Raw genomic sequence first — 25,290 nt, 5'->3', positions numbered from 1 at the left:
GAATCAGAGAGGTGCGGGGGGGCTGCCTTAATCGACGTCCACGTCCACGTCGAATTAGATTACATGGACGGGGGGGGGGGGGGGGGGGACATGATTCTAGATAAGCATTCGTACTCTGATACGCTTTGTGAATATGAGTCCTGGTTGACCATAACATTCCAAACACACACACATATCTCAAGCCCACCTCACATATCTCAAGCCCACCTCACATATCTCAAGCCCACCTCACATATCTCATCGACACATTTGATCGGCTGCGTTTGGTGGTGGTGCATTGAACCCACACAAACACAATACAATTGGTGCTGCTATGTGATAAATTAGATGAATGATATGCTGCCATGGACATGCAGCTAGGTCACACATGGATAGCTGACAATGGAGAACACAATGGGTTTGCAGTGAAAAGAGGCAGAGAGGATTAGATTAGCAGTGAATTGGTGAGAATGGGATGGGTTTGGGGAAAAAAGAGAGCCATGGTCTGTTTCAGTGAGCAGCATTTAAAGAAATAGAAGAATGAACATGTTACATGGCTCATGGAGGCAGGGGCTAGCAGAGAGAATGCACTCTGTGTGGCCTATTGTAATCTACACACCCCATAGTTACTGCTACGTAGCTTATGTAACTAATAGGAAAGTACATCAACTCCTTTCCTCTCTTCCTCAGCATCAACACACGCTGGAATGTCTTCATCATGTCCTTTTTGAATTAGAGAGAGTTTCATCGCAATAAATCTTCTGTTTGACATTGTTTCTCTGCCTCCCACGCCATACCATTGTCTTCTTGGCATGGTGGGGGGGTGAGAGACAGAGAGGGGTGCATGGGGGGCATCAGCGGCAGTGACCCAGTCTCTCCTGTCTCTTCTTAGCCAAGGCTGAGGGAATGGATGTGTCATTGTGTCTGACAGTGCAGCTAGGAGCAGAGCACCCCTTCTCTGACTGGCACTGGCCCACAGCTGCCTGCATGGGCTGAGTCCTGACTCTTAACATGGGCTGAGTCCTGACTCTTAACATGGGCTGAGTCCTGACTCTTAACATGGGCTGAGTCCTGACTCTTAACATGGGCTGAGTCCTGACTCTTAACATGGGCTGAGTCCTGACTCTTAACATGGGCTGAGTCCTGACTCTTAACATGGGCTGAGTCCTGACTCTTAACATGGGCTGAGTCCTGACTCTTAACATGGGCTGAGTCCTGACTCTTAACATGGGCTGAGTCCTGACTCTTAACATGGGCTGAGTCCTGACTCTTAACATGGGCTGAGTCCTGACTCTTAACATGGGCTGAGTCCTGACTCTTAACATGGGCTGAGTCCTGACTCTTAACATGGGCTGAGTCCTGACTCTTAACATGGGCTGAGTCCTGACTCTTAACATGGGCTGAGTCCTGACTCTTAACATGGGCATGCTGCTATGTGTTGTCCCCTCCCCCAGTCTCTACCACTACCCCACTCTAAGCTCTGTTCAGTTAACCAAACACAAACTCACACTGCTCTGCCTGTTCTTTTCACCATGTCTCCACCACCATCTTGTCCCCACCCGCACTGACCATATAGAGTCACGTGAGACTCTTGTTATCTAATGCCCAGCCCTGAGCTGCAGTGCACATGCTCGGTAGCTCAAAGACAGGCGAACACACACGGACATATGTGCACACATTTCACAGGTCATCAGGCTTTTATTTTTAAATGGCAACTCATCTCATCTTCTCTGATGTCAAGTAGTTCTATCTCACTAGTATGCAACACCTTTTAACCGCGCCGTCTGTTACCCATGAAGCTAGCTGAAACACTGTGTACACAAGTAGCAAGACAAGGATGAAGTCAGGGGTGATGTTTAAAGCTCCTGATGCGACTCTCGCTCAACATTGTTAGTAAGACAGTGCTGCCATCTGGCGATTACTACTTTGATTATACCGAGCAGTGACTAGAGTCAATAGAATCAAGCCATAGTCCTACAAAGCATTGACACAACCTTTCTTTATTTGAAAAACAAGTGAACCGTTATGCATAAAAAAAACATGGGGGTCACAATCATGGGAGTCTTTTGTCCTGTTTCTTTACAGGTTCATCATTCCAGATTGACTATTTACAACAGGGAAAAACCACACATGTAATCTGTACAACATAAGGCGAGACAAACATCATTACATACAGCACATCATCATTGATCCTAAACCAGTAGGCTTTATTCGCAAAAAACACAAACAAATACTCAGATCACAAGATTCAATTCAAGATTCACTCTGGATTGTTTTGCTGACTGAACAACAGTGCCCTCTTCTGGACAGAAGGGATGACCAATTGTACTCACTGGCTGACTGGGGTCATATTTATTAGGGCACACCGTAGCAAAACGTTTTGCAACAGAAGAAAAAAACAAACGTTTCTTACATTTACATTTTAGTCATTTAGCAGACGCTCTTATCCAGAGCGACTTACATATTATTTTTTTTATTTTTTATACTGGCCCCCTGTGGGAATCGAACCCACAACCCTGGCGTTGCAAACACCATGCTCTATCAACTGAGCTACATCCCTGCCGGCCATTCCCTCCCCTACCCTGGACGACGCTGGGCCAATTGTGCGCCGCCCATGAGTCTCCCGGTCGCGGCCGGCTGCGACAGAGCCTGGATTCGAACCAGGATCTAGTGGCACAGTTTTGCACTGCGATGCAGTGCCTTAGACCACTGCGCCACTCAGGAGCTGTTTCTTATTGGACAAGTTCAGATAATCCCTCCCTGTTTCAGTCTGTTTTCCTTTGTTTGGTGCCTAATGAATACAACCTGGGATGCACCGTCTGTCTGGCACTCACACAAAACTCACATCCTCAGGGGAAGCAGTGTCTACTCTGCTTGTTTCCTATGGGGCTAAACCATTAATTGATTGATTTATTAATTAGTTAATTGATTAATTAAAGTGATTGCATAGATCTGAGAGTCAGCCTAAATACATCATTGATTAGAAACCAATCAGCAGACACTGACGATAAAATAACTGAAAAGAACTCATCATGATCATCATTCATAGTGCTTTTGTGTTGACAGTAACGTGACACTGCTTAGGAGTCGGCAGATGAAAGTTGCCAGGAATGATTCGATCAAAGGTCACAATGTATTTAGTTCCAAGGAAGTTGCCAGGTTCCTCTAAGCCCTCATGTTGAAGTTGCATTTTACATGGAATTTATTTCACTAAAGCATTTCAGCAACATTACATTTTTAGATGACATTTTATGAAGATGAATTTGAGTGAGTGAAATCGCATGACGATCCTACAATGACTTTGTAAATAAACTTTCTTCATGGTTTTGGAGTAGAATTGTTCTCAATTACTTTTCAACACTCTGTCCATATCAATCACACATCTTACATACAAAACAATATACCGTCCATCATACAGTCAACTAAGGGGGTTTGAGGTAGCCTGATCCCACATCTATTTGTGCTGTCGTTCCAAATCCTATGGGTATTGTTTGGCTGGCAATTACCATATGAGTTGGCGCAAAGACAGCACAGACAGATCTGGGACCAGGCTAGGTCTGAGGGGGTCCTCCATTCTGCCCTGAGAACGTTCTGGATCGCTTTCAGACCAAAGCACATGCATTCACGCCGGTTAAAACCTGAATACTACTGCAACAGCAGAGGCTCAAACATGTTATGTTACCATGTCAACAAAGTCTGTCAAACATGTTCCCATGACAACAAAGTAAGTCAGGAAGAAGAAAAAAAATCACTCAGGATTTGGAATGCCACGCCTTTCAAAAAATCTAAGTAACGCTCAAGAGAACAGCACAGTCAGTGTTTTTACATTATAACAAATGTGCCTGAAGTACAATAATTCACACAAAACAGGTGAGAGTGGATTAAGGGTATTTCTAATTGTGTGTGTGTGTGTGTGTGTGACAAGTGCGGAAAAAAACATGCTCAAATGATTTAAACAGGAGTCATCATGAAACATGAATGACATGCCAGAAACATGAATGACATGCCAGAAACATTAATGACGGGCCTCCCGAGTTGCGCAGCGGTCTAAGGCGTCACTACAGACCCGGGGTCGATCCCAGGCTGTGTCTCAGCCGGCCGCGACCGGGAGACCCATGAGGCGCCGCACAATTGGCCCAGCGTCGTCCGGGTTAGGGGAGGGTTTGGCCGGCTGGGATGTCCTTGTCCCATCGCGCTCTAGCAACGGTCGCCAGTTGTACAGTGTTTCCTCTGACACATTGGTGTGGCTGGCTTCTGGGTTAAGCGAGCAGTGTGTCAAGAAGCAGAGCGGCTTGGCAGGGTCGTGTTTCGGAGGACGCATGGTTCTCGACCTACGACCTTCGCCTCTCCCAAGTCTGTACGGGAGTTGCAGCGATGGGACAACACTGTAACTACCAATTGACATGAATGACATGCGAGAAACATTAATGACATGCCAGAAACATTAATGACATGCGAGAAACATTTATGACATGCCACAAATATTTCGCTACACCCACAATAACATCTGCTAAATATGTGACCAATGCAATTTGATTTTGATTTGATTTGAGAAACATTTATGACATGCCAGAAACGGAGGAAAGGAGAGGGGGGTGAATGCTTCTCAGAAGAGCCCTCATAAGAACAGCACACAAACAAAGTCCACAGAGAGAAAATGCTTTTTGGCAGAGCACAGTATGTCAATAACTATCTTAACTAGACTGTGTTTTCCACAATGTCTGTAATATTGATCAATCACTCTCTTTGACAGCTGATGTGATTTGGAAACATAACATATATTATGACTTGTTCAAAACAGATAGATAAGAGACTGTCTGAGCACACTGCAGGGGACGTGATGGAATATGGAATGAAAGGCAGCCATGCAGAGACTTTATACAAGAACAACAGATTCTAGAACACACTACCTCTCAGTCTGAAGCTGAGGTCTGGTGACACAGGTCATAGAGAGAGATCGTTTTATATCTATGATACAGGTGTCCTGAAGAGCACAAACATTGTGTTAAATATGACTGTCTCTAAGTTGGTGATACAACAGAGTGTGACAGTACTAATGAGGGAGGTTTGAGACAAATCAGAGCTTCCTCTTCCCTCTACTCCCTCCCCTGCGCTGTTTGACCCTAAGTGCACACCATACAATTATCTGTACTTTGAAGATAGGCAGAATATGTAGGTTCCCACACTGTTTAAGAGCTCTGAAAAAGCCCTTTGTGCCTTTTTGGGGGATATACAGTGAGACGCTCCTTCTCTTTTAGTGTACCCTAATCCTCTCTCAGTCCATTCTCTTGTGTCTGTTAGCTGCTTCCTCCCCTTGTATTCACATTGGAATCATACAGCAGCAGTGTAGGGAGACGGGCCATACCACTGTGAGTGCTGTGCTGTGTATAGGGGTGTTCAGTGAGATGGGTGCTATAGTTCACTGTGGCGTACAATAGGTTCCAGCTTGTAAGACAGAGCGGTCAGGACTTTGTCAAACTTCTCATAGCGCTCTGATTGGCTGCCCTGCGACCCCCGACTTCCCCATAGCAACCTCATCTGGAACTCTGTCCGGAAGATCTCCAGAACCTCCTCCCTCTCCTGGAAGCCTGGTGGAGGAGAGGAGAGGAGAGGAGAGGAGAGGAGAGGAGAGGAGAGGAGAGGAGAGGAGAGGAGAGGAGAGGAGAGGAGAGGAGAGGAGAGGAGAGGAGAGGAGACACCAGAACATAAGAGGAGAAGAGAAATAAAGAGAGTGATTGATCAATATTACAGACATTGTGGAAAACACGTCTAGTTAAGATAGTTATTGACATCCTGCTCAATACACTCATCGCCAGGGACTGTGTAGGAGCCATTTTTGCCAGTTTATGTGCTGTGTATATGTTGTCTGTCAAGGGTTATTTTGACTTGTTTTGTACACTAGAGGGCCCTATATGTTGGGGTCATGGGTCACTGGTCACGTGTGTGTATATAGGTAGCACAGGTGACCAGGAAGGGTTAGCACAGGTGAGAGGAGAGCACATACAGTTCTTACCATATCACAGATACAGCTTATAGAATGCATCTCTCTGCACCTTTTGTATAGGTATATGAGCTATTTATATTTTATATGCGCAATAAATGGGAAAGCTGATTTTTGTGGACGTGTTATGGACAGCTCTCTCCTGTGCCAGTGGCTTTTCATAGGGAATCGCCACTACAGACTGGAATCAATAAGAACAGATAGTGATAAATGTCAACATACTGTAACCATCATCACCACACTAGCACAGATACCACAACAACCAACATCTCAACCATTATTTCAGATCAATGTCAATGAACCATTATATACATCATATTGAACACACACACACCGTCAGATAATACGATGCCTCAGCATCAAGGAGCAACACAACAACTTCAACATGTACCGCAACACTACAGTTATTAGTCAGTCAAATAAATCAATGCACAACATCCACTACTCAGACAAGCCCTTAGTGGTTAGTCCATAACAATATGGCAATAAAGCTGATTCGGCACACTACACTATAATACTATTATTACTCTATTTAATGGTTTCCCGGACCTGGATTAAACCTGTCACTAGACTAAAAAGCACTTCCAATGAAGATTGAATGAGTCTGTGATTATCGAATGATGAATGAGATTCTCTGAGTGTCTGACAGTAATCTAAGTCCGGGAAACCGACCTTGTGTGTGTGTGCAAGTCAAACACATACACAGCGCACACACAGCGCGTACACACACACAGCTCCCACAGGCCTTACCATGTAGTTTGGTCTCAGCGTTGGTGCGGTACAGCCCCCCATGGTGAGCGATGGTCCGGGCCGCCTCCAGGTGTGACATCACCACGTCAACCCCCGCCTCCACTTTCTCCCAGGGTTCTATCCCTGCCCCTGGCCCCTCCCCCACGGCCACACTCCTCTCCAGCAGAGACAGCAGAGGAACCACGTGAGGGAAGGAGGTGTTGGACAGCACAGTGCTCTCTGGAACACACAGAGAGAGAAACACACATCTACACACAGATACCAGTGTCCTGTGCAAGTCAAACACACAACTCACGCAGAAACACACACACACACACACACACACACACCAACTCCATACCTTTGCCATCGTTCATGTTCTTCATGAAAGGCTTGAGCTTCTTCTCATAGAGGATGGCTCCTTCTGTGTGTCTCTGACGTAACGTCATCCACGTCTGCTCCAGACGAGAGATCTGAGAGAGAGACGGAGAGAGTGAGAGAAGAGAGGAGAGAAGAAGAGAGGAGAGAAGAAAAAGAGAAGAGAGAGAGAAATATAATAGCATGAGCCAATATAAAACATAGATAATTATGTTCCCTCTACCGATATTTGGGTTTGTATGTGTGTGTATTACTGCATCTGTGTGTGTCTTACTGCGTCTGTGTGTGTCTTACTGCGTCTATGTGTATTACTGTGTCTGTGTGTGTATTGCTGCGTCTGTGTGAGTATTACTGCGTATGTGTGTGTATTACTGCGTATGTGTGTGTATTACTGCGTATGTGTGTGTATTACTGCGTATGTGTGTGTATTACTGCGTATGTGTGTGTATTAATGCGTCTGTGTGTGTATTACTGTGTCTGTGTGTGTCTTACTGCGTCTATGTGTATTACTGCGTCTGTGTGTGTGTGTCTTTGTGTGTGTGTGCGTGTGTGTGTGTGTGTGTGTGTACTGTATATGTTTGGTCCATACCTGTGGTAGCTCCAGTGCTCTCATCACAGCAGCGAAGCCGAACATGTTCCCCAGGTTGCTCTTGAGTTCAGCAGCCAGCTGGATGGTCTTATGGAGCAGAGCAGCCCTCTCCTCCGTACTGCCTGTACAGCCCAGCAGGTCCACAGCCATCATTATAGACATAGTATAGAACCTGAGGAGGAGGGAGGGAGGAGGGGAGGAGGATGAAACAAGGAAGAATTGGAAGAGAACAGCATCAACGACAACCCTACTCCTAACCCTAGCTTCATGTAGACATCCCGGTTCTATCCTAACCCTAGCCTCAACTCGAACGCTAACCCTAGCTTCATGTCCATATCCCGGTTCAACCCTAACCCTCAACCACAACCCTAACCCTAACCACCCTAATCCTAACCACCCTAACCCTAACCACCCTAACACTTACCACCCTAACCCTTACCACCCTAACCCTTACCGCTCCAGTAGGTCCAGTCTCAGCTGGTGTCCGTGAGGAAGAGTCAACAGCTCCAGTCCTGAGCCCACTCCCATCATCCTCTGCATCTCCTCGGTAACGCCCAGTATTCTTGCAACCTTCACACAGACAGAGGGAGGGAGCACAACACAGAGGGAGGGAGGAAATGGAGAGAGAGGAGAGGGAGGAAATTAGGAGAGGAGAGGAGAGGGATGAAATGGAGAGAGAGGAGAGGGAGGAAATGAGAGGGAGGAAATGGAGAGAGAGGAGAGGGAGGAAATTAGGAGAGGAGAGGAGAGGGAGGAAATTAGGAGAGGAGAGGAGAGGGATGAAATGGAGAGAGAGGAGAGGGAGGAAATGAGGAGAGGAGAGGGAGGAAATTAGGAGAGGAGAGGAGAGGGAGGAAATTAGGAGAGGAGAGGAGAGGGATGAAATGGAGAGAGAGGAGAGGGAGGAAATGAGGAGAGGAGAGGGAGGAAATGGAGAGAGAGGAGAGGGAGGAAATTAGGAGAGGAGAGGAGAGGGAGGAAATGGAGAGAGAGGAGAGGGAGGAAATGAGGAGAGGAGAGGGAGGAAATTAGGAGAGGAGAGGAGAGGGAGGAAATGAGGAGAGGAGAGGGAGGAAATGGAGAGAGAGGAGAGGGAGGAAATGAGGAGAGGAGAGGGAGGAAATGGAGAGAGAGGAGAGGGAGGAAATTAGGAGAGGAGAGGGAGGAAATGAGGAGAGGAGAGGAGAGGAGAGGGAGGGAGCGAGGGGAAGGGTTTATTGTAATTTCTAATTTAATGTATTTTTTTTTTTTTATTATTATTTTTTTGGTCATTTAGCAGACGCTCTTATCCAGAGCGACTTACAGGAGCAATTAGGGTTAAGTGCCTTGCTCAAGGGCACATCGACAGATTTTTCACCTAGTCGGCTCGGGGATTAGAACCAGCAACCTTTCGGTTACTGGCACAACGCTCTTACCCACTACGCTACCTGCCGTATTCACAGTCACTGAGACTGGTGGTTAATTGTCTCTTAATTCAAATGTTACCAAATAATGAGTAGAGTAAATAGATCTGAGGATAGCATAGTCATCCCTGTGTTAACCTCTCTGCTCTCTGCTGCTCCACTGTTAACAGGAGTTCATTGAGCAACACTCTGACACAGTACTGTGGCTGACATTTGGGATTGGAGTTATGTTCACAGGCCCAAGGAACAAACCGTTAGCCTGCTTCGGTTTTAGATATGGGCTCTAGCTTTAATAAAGTGTGGATGGTATATGCGTATTGCGTGTGTTTGTGCCCGTGTCTCTCTATATGTCCTGTATGTGCGCGGTGTCCATACCATGCAGTCAGCCATGGTGATGTGTTTAGCAGCCGTCCTAGCGTCCACCTCCGCCAGAAGCTCTTTAACCCTCTTCAGAATGCTCATCTCTAAGGGCTTGTTCTCCGAGGCCATCAGGGGCGAGAGGTACTTCCCTGGTCTGAAGGAGGAGGCTGTTTCCACCAGGGGGGCGCTGAACGCCTCTCCCCGAGCCCCATCCTCCCTCCCTGGGGCAGGCCCTCGGCCCTCCTCCACACGCAGCCGCTCCACGTAGCTCTTAGCGGGAGGTGTGGGAGGCATGCCGGCAGCACAGGGAGCCTCAGGACAGAGGGCCGGGGTGGGCCGTAGGTCGCAGTAGCTGCCCCCCGTCTCGGAGCCCTCTGCTGGGGTTATATAGGAGCAGTGGGCCGGGGTGGAGTGTGAGCTGGCTGCTAGCATGTCGGGTAGGTTGTTGTTGGAGCCAGGGCTGAGCTGGGGGTCGCTGGAGCGTCTCAGGATTGGCGAGGGGGGCACCACGGCCAGAAGTCTACCCCCTGACTGGGTTCTGTGTCTGTGGACTGGAGAGAGAAGCAGAGGGTTACACATGTATATTCCAGACCTGGGTTCACAAATAGTATTGGTTTTCTTACAAATACACTGAGTGTACAAAACATTAAGAACACCTGGACCAGGTGAATCCAGGTGAAAGCTATGATCCCTTATTGATGTCACTTGTTAAATCCTTCAATCAGTGAAGCTGAAGGGAAGGAGACCGGTTAAAGAAGGATGTTTAAGCATTGACAATTGAGACATGGATTGTGTATGTGTTGTGAGGGTGAATGGTCAAGACAAAAAATGTAAGTGCCTTTGAACGGGGTATGGTAGTAGTTGCCAGTCGCACCAGTTTGAGTGTGTAAAGAACTGCAACGCTGCTGGGTTTTTCACGCTCAACAGTTTCCCGTGTGTATCAAGAATGGTCCACCACCCAAAGGACATCCAGCTAACTTGACACAACTGTGGGAAACATTGGAGTCAACATGGGCCAGCATCCCTATGGAACACTTTCAACACCTTGTAGAGTCCATGCCCCGACGAATTGAAGCTGTTCTGAGGGCAAAATATGCACCTCAATATTAGGAAGCTGATCTTAATGTTTTGTACACTCAATGTACTTCAGCTGCGCTTGATTGATTGAGCTTGCATGGTGCAATGGGCCCAATGGACAATTCCAAAAGTGCAAACCCCCAAAAGTTCCCATCTGGCAGTCCAGAAAGGCTCAATCAAAAGGACCACCAAACCCACACAGTATGCAATAATCTCAATGAATTATCTATAATCTCCATAATCTCTTAATAATTCAATAATCTCCATAGAAAGGACTCACTGTGGCTGTAGGCTGGGGAGAGAGGTGTCTCCCCTACTGGAGGACGGCGATACTCTTGGATGAGGTCCATACTCAGAGTACAGTTCCTAATGGTGTCCTTGTGGTTGTGAATAGTAGAGGAGCTGCAAACACCAACAAACACACTCATTTTCCATTGGTCTTTAATATGGCTATGGGCCCATGGAGGGTATGTTGTCTGGTCTGAAACGTGTCTGAATCGAGCAAGTTTTAGCAACGCTCCAAATCAAGTCATCTCGTAAGTTAAGTGCCAGCTATACATTTTACCCAATTGGTCTACTGTGAAGAGGTGAAACACAGGTCAACCTTAGCCTGGTCCCAGATCTGTTTGTGCTGCATAACCAACTCTTATGATTACTGTTATGTTTGGCAAGACAATGACCATATCAGTTGACAAGACCGCACAAAGAGTTGACAAGGCAGCACAAAGAGTTGACAAGGCAGCACAAAGAGTTGACAAGGCAGCACAAAGAGTTGACAAGACAGCACAAATAGTTGACAAGACAACAAACACAAAGAGTTGACAAGACAACACAGAGTTGACAAGACAGTACAAAGAGTTGACAAGACAACAAACACAACGAGTTGACAAGACAACAAACAGAAAGCGTTGACAAGACAACACAAAGAGTTGACAAGACAGCACAAAGAGTTGACAAGACAGCACAAAGAGTTGATAAGACAGCGCAAAGAGTTGACAAGACAACAAACACAAAGAGTTGACAAGACAACACAGAGTTGACAAGACAGCACAAAGAGTTGACAAGACAACAAACACAACGAGTTGACAAGACAACAAACAGAAAGCGTTGACAAGACAACACAAAGAGTTGACAAGACAGCACAAAGAGTTGACAAGTCGGCACAAAGAGTTGACAAGACAACAGAGTTGACAAGACAGCGCAAAGAGTTGACATGACAACAAATAAAAATAGTTGACAAGACAACAAACACAGAGTTGACAAAACAACAAAGAGTTGACAAGACAGCACAAAGAGTTGACAAGACAGCACAAAGAGTTGACAAGACAGCACAAAGAGTTGACAAGACAACAGAGTTGACAAGACAGTGCAAAGAGTTGACATGACAACAAATAAAAATAGTTGACAAGACAACAAACACAAAGAGTTGACAAGACAGCACAAAGAGTTGACAAGACAGCACAAAGAGTTGACAAGACAGCACAAAGAGTTGACAAGACAGCACAAAGAGTTGACAAGACAGCACAAAGAGTTGACAAGACAACACAAAGAGTTGACAAGACAACAGAGTTGACAAGACAGCGCAAAGAGTTGACATGACAACAAACACAAAGAGTTGACAAGACAGCACAAAGAGTTGACAAGACAGCACAAAGAGTTGACAAGACTGCACAAAGAGTTAACAAGACAACAAACACAAAGAGTTGACAAGACAACAAACACAAAGAGTTGACAAGACAACAAACACAGAGTTGACAAGAGAACAAACACAGAGTTGACAAGACAACAAACACAGAGTTGACAAGACAACAAACACAGAGTTGACAAGACAGCAAAGAGTTGACAAGACAACACAAACAGATCTGTGACCAGGCTAAGGTGGATCTCTCCTACACTCAGATCCTGGTTGCTGTGCATAGGAGAAGGAAAGAGACATGCATTATAAGGAGAGAGGTCAGAGGTCAGAGTGACTGGTGTAACAGCTAGTCTAACACAGAGCCATGTAGCTACAGTATACACATGTTCTCAGTGAATCTGGGGCAGGGGGTGAGAGTGAGAAGGGGTCAGTGCTCTGTCATGACACCAGTGTTCTGACCCAAACGGGCTCACACACACCACCTGCACCCCACAACAGCAGCCTCCACTTCTGGCTTTGGAACAACTGGTACTGCTTCTGGTTTTGGTGCAGGTACTTGGACTGGTACTGGGGAAACTGGTGGTTCCACTGGACTGATGGACTCCACGTCACTGACCACACAATGGGAATGAATGGGCAATGAAACATCTGGTTTACACCACTGAGACACACACACATACACACATACATACTGTACATACACTTGCACACAGACATACACACACATGAATCTCAAGAAGTAGATTGTGTAACGATCTATGAAAGGCTCCCTCTCTCTCTCTAGTCTCTGACCTGTGAGGTATCAGCTTGTCCGTGGTCAATCCGTCGTTCATGGTCACGCTCCTCCTCTTGATGTACGCTCCTTTCTGACTGGATGGTGAGTGGGCTAGGCCGTGTCTGCTATTGGCTAAGGCAAACGTTGCTTCCAGGTAACGCAAGGGGAGGGTGCGTATGATTGGACAGTAGATCAGGGCTCCGCTGGGCTGGGAGACAGGCCGCCGCCCGGCCACGTAGTACCTCATCAGATCAGGTAAAGAGTCGAAGCTGTCTTTCTCTAACAGGTACTGGACCTGGAATTGAATTGAAAATCTTTATTGTCCAATAAAATGTTAAATAAATGGACATGTGTATGCTTGTGGTTAACAAATTGGAAATAAGTGTTTTTCATGTGTCATCCTCTGGGATTCTTTGTACTTTTAAATAGTTTTTAACTGTAAGAATTGTTTTACCCCAAAATAACTAAATCATTCAAAACAGTAAAGTTACAAACAAACATTATGTAAATTATGTAAGTTACAACACATACCTTAGACTCAGTGCTGGACTTGACCAGGACCTTGGTGATCTTGAAGTGCAGAACCTCGTGGTTCCACCTGGTCGTCAGGACGTAGTCGCCCACGTTTATCAGCGAATCACGGATCAGGAAATCACCGTTTCGCAGCACCACCGTCTCTGACACCTGGAGGTCGACCGAAGGGAAGGGGTGTTATTTAGTAACAGTGACACATTTATAATAACAGTGTTTTAAGATTGTTACGTGGATCATTCTATAGCATCATTAAAGTTATGATTACATTGTTACAAGGTTCCTTATATAACATTTGGATAACTCCGCTCCCTTTTTCCTGTGTAAATAGAACTGCACACAAAGTGGCTTTAAAATCACAGTTTGGCACAAAGACAATTTATTATGCACCCTGAGACTCCTATAGGTCTCAGATATGTAGCATAAAATGAAGGCATGCTTTAATTGACTGTAAGTACAGTGGGGGAAAAAAGTATTTAGTCAGCCACCAATTGTGCAAGTTCTCCCACTTAAAAAGATGAGAGAGGCCTGTAATTTGCATCATAGGTACACGTCAACTATGACAGACAAATTGAGAAAAAAAAATCCTGAAAATCACATTGTAGGATTTTTAATGAATTTATTTGCAAATTATGGTGGAAAATAAGTATTTGGTCACCTACAAACAAGCAAGATTTCTGGCTCTCACAGACCTGTAACTTCTTCTTTAAGAGGCTCCTCTGTCCTCCACTCGTTACCTGTATTAATGGCACCTGTTTGAACTTGTTATCAGTATAAAAGACACCTGTCCACAACCTCCAATAGTCACACTCCAAACTCCACTATGGCCAAGACCAAAGAGCTGTCAAAGGACACCAGAAACAAAATTGTAGACCTGCACCAGGCTGGGAAGACTGCATCTGCAATAGGTAAGCAGCTTGGTTTGAAGAAATCAACTGTGGGAGCAATTATTAGGAAATGGAAGACATACAAGACCACTGATAATCTCCCTCGATCTGGGGCTCCACGCAAGATCTCACCCCGTGGGGTCAAAATGATCACAAGAACGGTGAGCAAAAATCCCAGAACCACACGGGGGGACCTAGTGAATGACCTGCAGAGAGCTGGGACCAAAGTAACAAAGCCTACCATCAATAAATATATATATATTTTTTTAATGATATCAATTAAATAACTAAAATGTAGTTGTTGCATAAGTATTCAGCTCCTTGAGTCAATACATGTTAGAAACCCATGGCAGCGATTACAGCTGTGAGTCTACTTGGGTAAGTCTCTAAGAGCTTTGCACACCTGGATTGTGCAATATTTGCCCATTATTCATTTAAAAATGTCAAGGTGTTGGGGATCACGGCTAGACAGTAAGTCTTGCCATAGATTTTCAAGCAGATTTAAATCAAAACTGTAACTTGGCCACTCAGGAACATTCACTGTTGTGGTATCGCGTCGATGCTGGTACCTATTGCTGTCAAACAAAGAGTCCGCTCATACTGAACTTTGATCATAAGGTCTATTCATATCACAAGATTTCAGCATGAGCTTACAGGTGTCAAGATCACCCGGAGAACGGCATCCCCCGAATTGCAATGGCCGCTCTAACCTCTTCTTCGCTTTTTACCCAGTATATATAATCTTCCCAAGATGTGGGTGGCTCCCTCTACTGTCCAATCCCCTGTCTACAACACACACTTCCTGTCTGTTGTATGTGGCGTTACACTAAAACATTCCCTCTTGATACTAAAATAAACATCCTCAAAGGTTCCACTTAAACCCATTAAGAAAGTCATAATCTTAATACACTACACTGTCTTCTTGGTAAGCAACTCCAGTGTAGATTTGGCCTTGTGATGTAGGTTATTGTCCTGCCGAAAGTTGAATTCCTCTCCCAGTGTCTGGTGTAATACAGACTGAAGCAGGGTTTCCTCTAGGATTTTGGCTGTGCTTAGCTCCATCCCATTTCCTTTTATCCTGAAAAACTCCCCAGTATTTACCTATGTCAAGCATACCCATACCATGATGCAGCCAACACCATGCTTGAAAATAAGGAGGCAGTTACTCAGTGATGTGTTGTGTTGGATTTGCCCTAAACATAAGACTTTGCATTTAGGCCAAAAAGTGTATTCCTTTGCTGTGTTTATTTTGCAGGATTACTTTAGTGCCTTGTTGCATACAAGATGCATGTTTTGGAGTATTTTTATTCTGTATATTTGTATTCTTCTGTTCACTCTGTCATTTAGGTCATTATTGTGGAGTCACTACAATGTTGTTGATCCATCCTCAGTTTTCTCCCATCACAACCATTGAACTCTGTAACTCTTTTATAATGACCAAGGGCCTCATGGTAACATCACTGAGCAGTTTCATTCCTGTCCTGCAGCTCAGTTCAGAAGGACGACTGTCTCTTCGATGTGTCTAGGTGGTTAATACATCATCCACAGCATAATTATTAACTTGAACATGCTTAAAGAGATATTCAATGTCTGATTTGTTATTGTTACCCATCTACCAATCACTGCCCTTCTTTGAGGCTTTTGAAAAGCTCCCTGGTCTTTGTAGATGAATCTGGGCTTGAAATTCAATACTTGACTGAGTGACCTTACAGATGTTGTATGTATGGGGGACAGAGGAAGGGTTAGTCATTACAAAATAATGTCAACCCCTACTATTTCACACAGACTGAGTTCATGTAACTTATGGGATTTGTTAACCCAAATGTTACTCCTGAACTAATTTAGGCTTGCCTAAACAAGGGGGCTGAATACTTATGCAATTACTATATTTTTGTTATAAAAAAATGCATTAATCATTTTTTATTTTTACGAATTTTTCTTCCACTTTGACATTACTGAGTATTTTGAGTAAATTGTTGACAAAAAAAATGACAATTCAATCAATTGTAATCCCACTTTGTAACACAATAAAATGTGAAAAGATCCTACTTGATATAAATAGGTACATACTTAAGCAATAAGGCCCGAGGGGGTGTGGTATATGGCCAATATACCACGGCTAAGGGCTGTTCTTAAAGCACGACCCAACACGGAGTGCTTGGATACAGCCCTTAGCCGTGGTATATTGGCCATATACCACAAACTCCCCGAGATGCCTTATTGCTATTATAAACTGGTTACCAACGTAAATAGAACAGTAAAAAGTAACTTTTTGTCATACCTGTGGTGTACGGTCTGATATACCACAGCTTTCAGCCAATCAGCACCAGATTATAATATAGAATATACTGTAGCACCATGTCTAAGTGACGGTGATACCATTGTAAAGCATTTCTCCTTATCTCCAACAGGGGGTGCTGTTACTACAGGCCAGAGATAGCAGCACCAAGAGCACTGCATACACAGACAGGCTGCTGCTGCTGCCTGCATGGGAGCCATCACCATGGAGACACAGTGTATTGTTTTAGCAGCGAGGATAAGCCCTGTTCTGTCTGTTTACCCCAGTATGAATGTAGCATTATGTTAATGTGCGCTGGAGCCTCACAGGTAGGGAGATTCACAGATGGTTTAACTCACACTACAGAGAGAGAGAGGAGTATGGGTGGGTCAGGAGGACAGTGAAGCCACACCGATGTGTGTGTATGTGTGTGTATTCACCAGCTGTTGATACTGTTATGTATCCAGCGCCAACAGACAGACACACACAGCTGTGCCCTCCTAACCCTGTTTCCAAATTAATGTCAATTACATTTACATTTACATTTACGTCATTTAGCAGACGCTCTTATCCAGAGCGACTTACAGTTAGAGAATACATTATTTTTTTTTTTATTTTTTTTTTTATACTGGCCCCCCGTGGGAATCGAACCCACAACCCTGGCGTTGCAAACGCCATGCTCTATCAACTGAGCTACATCCCTGCCGGCCATTCCCTCCCCTACCCTGGACGACGCTGGGCCAATTGTGCGCCGCCCATGAGTCTCCCGGTCGCGGCCGGCTGCGACAGAGCCTGGATCCAGGGTGAAGAACTTTTTACAAGTTTTCGATTTTGCAGTTTTAAAAGAAAGCTGTTCATTTTGTAAATTAATCAGTAAGAATGCCAATCAATTCTAGAGTGGAAGGTGTAAGGCTAGTATGAATGCAAGTATAGGGCTTTTATTGTGCATTAAACGTCACCAACTAAGAAAACAACGGCAGGTGAATATTAGTAGATTGCACTCTTTGTGTGTGTGCGTGTGTGTGTGTGTGTGCGTGTGTTTGTGCATGCCTGCTTATGTGTATGTGTGTGCACTTTGTGTGTGTGTAAGCCTGCAGTTGCGTGTGTGTGTGCACGTGCGTGTTAGAGCTGGGACAATACACCGAAAATGATCGACACGATCACTTATTGCAGGCATTTTGCTGATATCGTTCATTACGATAAGTTTGAAATGAAATAAGTTTGCTAATATGGCTGATTGTTAATGGGACAGTTGATGTCTACAACCATCACACTAGTTGTAGTAGTTTAAAGGATCGTTTTTAAAAACTGTGGTGCACATTGTTATATCATATTACTGTTATAAACCTATTGTTCTATTTATCATTATTGCATCAATTTAGGCAATTTATCGTGATCTGGATTTTTCTCCACATCACCCAGCTTTAGTGTGTGTGTGTGTGTATATACTCTGTGTGTGTGTATGTATATACTCTGTGTGTGTATGTATATACTCTGTGTGTGTGTGTATGTATATACTCTGTGTGTGTGTATGTATATACTCTGTGTGTGTGTGTGTGTGTGTATGTATATACTCTGAGTGTGGGTAATTATATACTCTGTGTGTGTGTGTGTGTGTGTGTGTATGTATATACTCTGTGTGTGTGTGTGTGTGTGTGTGTGTGTGTGTGTGTGTGTATATACTCTGTGTGTGTGTGTGTGTGTGTGTGTGTGTGTGTGTGTGTGTGTGTGTGTATATACAGTGGGGGAAAAAAGTATTTAGTCAGCCACCAATTGTGCAAGTTCTCCCACTTAAAAAGATGAGAGAGGCCTGTAATTTTCATCATAGGTACATGTCAACTATGACAGACAAATTGAGGAAAAAAAATCCAGAAAATCACATTGTAGGATTTTTAATGAATTTCTTTGCAAATTATGGTGGAAAATAAGTATTTGGTCACCTACAAACAAGCAAGATTTCTGGCTCTCACAGACCTGTAACTTCTTCTTTAAGAGGCTCCTCTGTCCTCCACTCGTTACCTGTATTAATGGCACCTGTTTGAACTTGTTATCAGTATAAAAGACACCTGTCCACAACCTCAAACAGTCACACTCCAAACTCCACTATGGCCAAGACCAAAGAGCTGTCAAAGGACACCAGAAACAAAATTGTAGACCTGCACCAGGCTGGGAAGACTGAATCTGCAATAGGTAAGCAGCTTGGTTTGAAGAAATCAACTGTGGGAGCAATTATTAGGAAATGGAAGACATACAAGACCACTGATAATCTCCCTCGATCTGGGGCTCCACGCAAGATCTCACCCCGTGGGGTCAAAATGATCACAAGAACGGTGAGCAAAAATCCCAGAACCACACGGGGGGACCTAGTGAATGACCTGCAGAGAACTGGGACCAAAGTAACAAAGCCTACCATCAGTAACACACTACGCTGCCAGGGACTCAAATCCTGCAGTGCCAGACGTGTCCCCCTGCTTAAGCCAGTACATGTCCAGGCCCATCTGAAGTTTGCTAGAGTGCATTTGGATGATCCAGAAGAGGATTGGGAGAATGTCATATGGTCAGATGAAACCAAAATAGAACTTTTTGGTAAAAACTCAACTCGTCGTGTTTGGAGGACAAAGAATGCTGAGTTGCATCCAAAGAACACCATACCTACTGTGAAGCATGGGGGTGGAAACATCATGCTTTGGGGCTGTTTTCTGCAAAGGGACCAGGACGACTGATCCGTGTAAAGGAAAGAATGAATGGGGCCATGTATCGTGAGATTTTGAGTGAAAACCTCCTTCCATCAGCAAGGGCATTGAAGATGAAACGTGGCTGGGTCTTTCAGCATGACAATGATCCCAAACACACCGCCCGGGCAACGAAGGAGTGACTTCGTAAGATGCATTTCAAGGTCCTGGAGTGGCCTAGCCAGTCTCCAGATCTCAACCCCATAGAAAATCTTTGGAGGGAGTTGAAAGTCCGTGTTGCCCAGCGACAGCCCCAAAACATCACTGCTCTAGAGGAGATCTGCATGGAGGAATGGGCCAAAATACCAGCAACAGTGTGTGAAAACCTTGTGAAGACTTACAGAAAACGTTTGACCTGTGTCATTGCCAACAAAGGGTATATAACAAAGTATTGAGAAACTTTTGTTATTGACCAAATACTTATTTTCCACCATAATTTGCAAATAAATTCATAAAAAATCCTACAATGTGATTTTCTTGATTAATTTTTCTCATTTTGTCTGTCATAGTTGACGTGTACCTATGATGAAAATTACAGGCCTCTCTCATCTTTTTAAGTGGGAGAACTTGCACAATTGGTGGCTGACTAAATACTTATTTTCCCCACTGTATATACTCTGTGTGTGTGTGTGGGTATGTATATAGTCTGTGTGTGTGTGTGTGTATGTATATACTCTGTGTGTGTGTGTGTGTGTGTGTGTGTGTGTGTGTGTGTGTGTGTATATACTCTCTGTGTGTGTGTGTGTATGTATATACTCTCTGTGTGTGTGTGTGTGTGTGTGTGTGTATATACTGTGTGTGTGTGTGTGTGTGTGTATGTATATACTCTGTGTGTGTGTGTGTGTGTGTGTGTGTGTATGTATATATTCTGTGTGTGTGTGTGTGTATATATTCTGTGTGTGTGTGTGTGTATATACTCTGTGTGTGTGTGTGTGTGTGTGTGTGTATGTATATATTCTGTGTGTGTGTGTGTGTGTGTCTGTGTGTGTGTGTATATACTCTGTGTGTGTGTGTGTATGTATATACTCTGTGTGTGTGTGTGTGTATGTATATATTATGTGTGTGTGTGTGTGTGTGTACCTCTCGTGGGATGTGTCCATGGTACCAGCCATGGCTCCTGATATCGCTGCTGCAGAGTCTCAGCTCCTCCTCCAGCTCCTTGCGTAGTTTCTCTGGTGGAGACTCCAGCAGATACTTATCCTTGGAGAACTAGAGGGAGAAAACAGGAAACCTTTGAGACAGACGGTCCCACCCCAGGCTAGCAGGACAGCAATGATGCTAGTTATACTGGTACTATTCATTAGACACACACACACACAGTACAATACAGTACATGGAATCCAACACTCATTGACCTGATTTCAAGAAAGCTCTTATTTTACCCAATGTGAAACCTTTCTAACCAAAACCCTTTCTTACGTGTGTGTGTGTTTACAGTACTCTGCCTGTCTGTTATATAGTAATATCTGTCCTACCTTCTTCTAATCCTACACACAGTAATACAGTACGGGCATTACTCACTCACCACAGTCCCACCAATAACCAGACTTCACACTAATACACATTTCAACAGTACTGTTCCAAAGTTCAGAACGACAAATAAGTAGAGAGAGAGAGAGAGAGAGAGAGAGAGAGAGAGAGAGAGAGAGAGAGAGAGAGAGAGAGAGAGAGAGAGAGAGAGAGAGAGAGAGAGAGAGAGAGAGAGAGAGAGAGAGAGAGAGAGAGAGAGAGAGAGAGAGAGAGAGAGAGAGAGAGAGAGAGAGAGAGAGAGAGAGAGAGAGAGAGAGAGAGAGAGAGAGAGAGAGAGAGAGAGAGAGAGAGAGAGAGAGAGAGAGAGAGAGAGAGAGAGAGAGAAAGAGAGAGAGAAACAAAGAGAGAGAGATAGGAGGGGGCTCCAGAAGGTAGACAATCAATACCATATCACCCCAGGTCACTATGCTGCTGGTCTCTCCTCTTCTCTGAGCTGAATTGATTAAACCCCCACTTTCTACTTCACCTCCTCCTCCTCTCTTCCTTCTCTCCTCCTCTAGGGAAGGAAGGATGGAGGGATGAAAGTGGGCATGAAGACCGCAGCAGTATCTTCTCAGATCAAATTTGACGGCACGTGTGTGAAGTGCGACGGGCCTGAATAGTGTGTGGAAGTGTGTGTCTGTGTAAGAAAGGGATTCTGGGCAATAAAAGAGCAGCATGGTTAAGTGTGGATTTATTGCTTTTCCACGTCTCTGTGGTGACATGGTGTGGGTGTGTAGGTGGTGGGTAGATTGAAATAGCAGGGCTGTTTCTTTATGATACGAGCAGAGAGATAGAGAGAGAGAGTGACAGCCGCTCATATGCCCAGGCCGTGAGCAGAGCAACAGGCCCAACCCCCTCTAATACACCCGCCCAAGCCCCATCCTGCCACCTAAGAGGTATGTATCAGATGCTCAACATGCTCTGCTCACACCTACTGTAATGGTCCGGGCCTAAACCCCTTGAAAACAACACTAGACACTATGGAACACAAAGCTTTTAATATCTCATCCTGGAATACATAAGGTCTGAGGTCATCTGCCTTTGGCCTAAAGAGCAGGAACCCAGACTTCTTCAAAGAAATCAGAAATGCAGACATTGTCATCCTACAAGAAACATGGTATATAGGAGACGGACCCACTTGTTGCCCTCTAGGTTACAGAGAGCTGGTAGTCCCATCCACCAAACTACCAGGTGTGAAACAGGGAAGAGACTCAGGGGGTATGCTAATTTGGTATAGAACTGGAACATTTTACATCTGGATAGAAATGAATAAGGAAATTATCTCAATAGAGAAAAATGTCCTCATGTGTGCTACCTATATCCCCCAATAGAATCCCCATACTTTAATGATGACAGCTTCTCCATCCTAGAGGGGAAGATCAACCATTTCCAGGCCCAGGGACATGTACTAGTCTGTGGTGAACTAAATGCCAGAACTGGACAAGAACCTGACACTCTCAGCATACAGGGGGACAAACACCTACCTGGAGGTGACAGTATTCCCTCCCAAATATGCCCCCCTAGACACAACTATGACAAAAACAACCAATAGAAACGGGTCACAACTCCTGCAGTTCTGTCGCATGCTGGGTCTGTACATATTCAATGGTTGGCTTCGAGGAGACTCCTAGGGTAGGTACACCTACAGCTTATCCTTGGCAGTAGTACTGTAGATTACTTTATCATTGACCTCAACCCAGCGTCTCTCAGAGCGTTCACAGTCAGCCCACTAACACCCCTATCAGATCACAGCAAAATCACAGACTACTTGAACAGAGCAATACTCAAACATGAGGCATCAAAGCCAAAAGAAATGCACAATATTAAGAAATGCTATAGATGGAAGGAAAGTAGTGTAGAAACCTACCAAAAAACTATTAGGCAACAACGAATTCAATCCCTTTTAAACAACTTCCTGGACAAAACATTTCACTGTAATAGTGAAGGTGTAAACTTGGTAGGAGAAAGCCTAAACAGTATATTTGACCTTTATGCTAACCTATCAAATCTAAAAATTTCAAGCAGACAACCTAAGAAAATTAAAAACAATGACAAACGGTTTGATGAAGAATGCAAAAACCTAAGAAAGAAATTGAGAAACCTATCCAACCAAAAACGTAGAGACCCAGAAAACCTGAGTATACGCCTTCACTATGGTGAATCACTAAAACAATACAGAAATACACTACGGAAAAAGAAGGAACAGAAATCAGCTCAATTTAATTGAAGAATCATAAAATCTAACTACTTCCGGGAAAATTGTAACACACTAAACAAACAACAACACGAAGAGTTCTCTATCCAAAATGGAGATGTAAGGATAAATCACTTCTCCAATCTTTTTGGTTCTAAAACAAAGAACAAACAGCAAAAACATATATGATCAATTACAAATCTTAGAATGAGCTATTAAAGACTACCAGAACCCACTGGATTATCCGATTACATTGAATGAACTACAGAACAAAATACAAACCCTCCAACCCAAAAAGGTCTGTGGTGTTGATGGTATCCTTAATGAAATTATAAAATATACAGACCACAAATTTCAATTGGCTATACTTAAACTCTTTAACATCATCCGCAGTTCTGGCATCTTCCCCAATATTTGGAACCAAGGACTGATCACCCCAATCCACAAAAGTGGAGACAAATTTGACCCCAATAACTACTGTGGGATATGCGTCAACAGCAACCTTGGGAAAATCCTCTGCATTATCATTAACAGCAGACTTGTACATTTCCTCAGTGAAAACAATGTACTGAGCAAATGTCAAATTGGCTTTTTACCAAATTACCGTATGACAGACCACGTATTTACCCTGCGCACCCTAATTGACAAACAAACAAACCAAAGCAAAGGCAAAGTCTTCTCATGCTTTGTTGATTTCAAAAAATCTTTAAACTCAATTTGGCATGAGGGTCTGCTATACAAATTGATGGAAAGCGGTGTTGGGAAAAAACATAAAACTTTATAAAATCCATGTACACAAACAACAAGTGTGCAGTTAAAATTAGCAAAAAACACACACATTTCTTTCCACAGGGTCGTGAGGTGAGACAGGGATGTAACTTGAGCCCCACCCTCTTCAACATATACATCAACAAATTGGCGAGGGCACTAGAACAGTCGACCTCACCCTACTAGAATCTGAAGTCAAATGTCTACTGTTTGCTGATGATCTGCTGCTTCTGTCCCCAACCAAGGAGGGCCTACAGCAGCACCTAGATCTTCTGCAAAGATTCTGTCAGACCTGTGCCCTGACAGTAAATCTCAGTAAGACAAAAATAATGGTGTTCCAAAAAAGGTCCAGTTGCCAGGACCACATATACAAATTCCATCTAGACACCATTGCCCTAGAGCACACAAAAAACTATACCTACAGTGCATTTGGAAAGTATTCAGAGCCCTTGACTCTTTCCACATTTTGGTAAGTTACAGCCTTATTCTAAAATGGATTAAAATATATATATAATCCTCATCAATCCATAGACAATAATGACAAAGTGAAAACAGGTTTTTAGAAATCTTTGCAAATGTATTAAAACTTAAAAACAGAAATACCTTATTTACATAAGTATTCAGACCCTTCGCTAATGAGACTCGAAATTGAGCTCAGGTGCATCCTGTTTCCATTAATCATCCTTGAGATGTTTCTACAACTTGATTGGAGTCCACCTGTGGTAAATTCAATTGATTGGACATGATTTGGAAAGACACACACCTGTCTATATAAGGTCCCATAGTTGTCAGAGCAAAAACCAAGCCATGAGGTCAAAGGAACTGTCCGTAGAGCTCAGAGACAGCATTGTGTCGAGGCACAGATCTGGGGAAGGGTACCAAAACATTTCTGCAGCATTGAAGGTCCCCCAAAACACAGTGGCCTCCATCATTCTTAAATGGAAGAAGTTTGGAACCACCAAGACTCTTCCTAGAGCTGGCCACCTGGCCAAACTGAGCAATCGGGGGAGAAGGGCCTTGGTCAGGGAGGTGACCAAGAACCCGATGGTCACTCTGACAGAGCTTCAGAGTTCCTCTATGGAGATGGGAGAACCTTCCAGAAGGACAACCATCTCTGCAGCACTCCACCAATCAGGCCTTTATGGTATAGTGGCCAGATGGAAGCCACTCCTCAATAAAAGGCACTTGACAGCCCGCTTGGAGTTTGCCAAAAGGTAACTAAAGACACTCAGACCATGAGAAATACGATTCTCTGGTCTGATGAAACCAAGATTGAACTCTTTGGCCTGAATGCCAAGCATCACGTCTAGAGGAAACCAGGCACCATCCCTACGGTGAAGCATGGTGGTGGCAGCATCATGCTGTGGGGATGTTTTTCAGCGACAGGCACTGGGGGACAAGTCAGGATCGAGGGAAAGATGAACGGAGGAAAGTACAGAGAGATCCTTGATGAAAACCTGC

At 44.3% G+C, this 25,290-nt stretch overlaps 1 protein-coding gene across 1 annotated transcript in view; it reads right to left on the bottom strand.

Annotated features, from left to right (window-relative positions):
• Nucleotides 1–4,968: 4,968 nt before the first annotated feature.
• LOC311119552 (SH2 domain-containing protein 3C-like) overlaps nucleotides 4,969–25,290 on the bottom strand; it is a gene marked incomplete at its 5' end in the record, with an annotated part of 58,583 nt that continues 38,261 nt past the window's right edge. Inside the window, 11 exons of the mRNA XM_084194230.1 lie at nucleotides 4,969–5,567; nucleotides 6,731–6,949; nucleotides 7,071–7,182; nucleotides 7,677–7,848; nucleotides 8,131–8,246; nucleotides 9,455–9,990; nucleotides 10,797–10,918; nucleotides 12,632–12,763; nucleotides 12,945–13,222; nucleotides 13,459–13,611; nucleotides 20,436–20,564. Coding sequence (XP_084050356.1) covers nucleotides 5,392–5,567; nucleotides 6,731–6,949; nucleotides 7,071–7,182; nucleotides 7,677–7,848; nucleotides 8,131–8,246; nucleotides 9,455–9,990; nucleotides 10,797–10,918; nucleotides 12,632–12,763; nucleotides 12,945–13,222; nucleotides 13,459–13,611; nucleotides 20,436–20,564 — 2,145 coding nt within the window. The 3' untranslated portion in view covers nucleotides 4,969–5,391. The remainder of the gene's footprint in view (nucleotides 5,568–6,730; nucleotides 6,950–7,070; nucleotides 7,183–7,676; nucleotides 7,849–8,130; nucleotides 8,247–9,454; nucleotides 9,991–10,796; nucleotides 10,919–12,631; nucleotides 12,764–12,944; nucleotides 13,223–13,458; nucleotides 13,612–20,435; nucleotides 20,565–25,290) is intronic.

Source organism: Coregonus lavaretus (assembly GCF_964263955.1).
Source record: "Coregonus lavaretus genome assembly, contig: HAP1_SCAFFOLD_1653, whole genome shotgun sequence".
In the NCBI taxonomy this organism is placed as follows: domain Eukaryota; kingdom Metazoa; phylum Chordata; class Actinopteri; order Salmoniformes; family Salmonidae; genus Coregonus; species Coregonus lavaretus.
The sequence above is the reverse complement of the archived record's forward strand: the minus strand, read 5'-3'. Positions and strand labels throughout refer to the sequence as shown.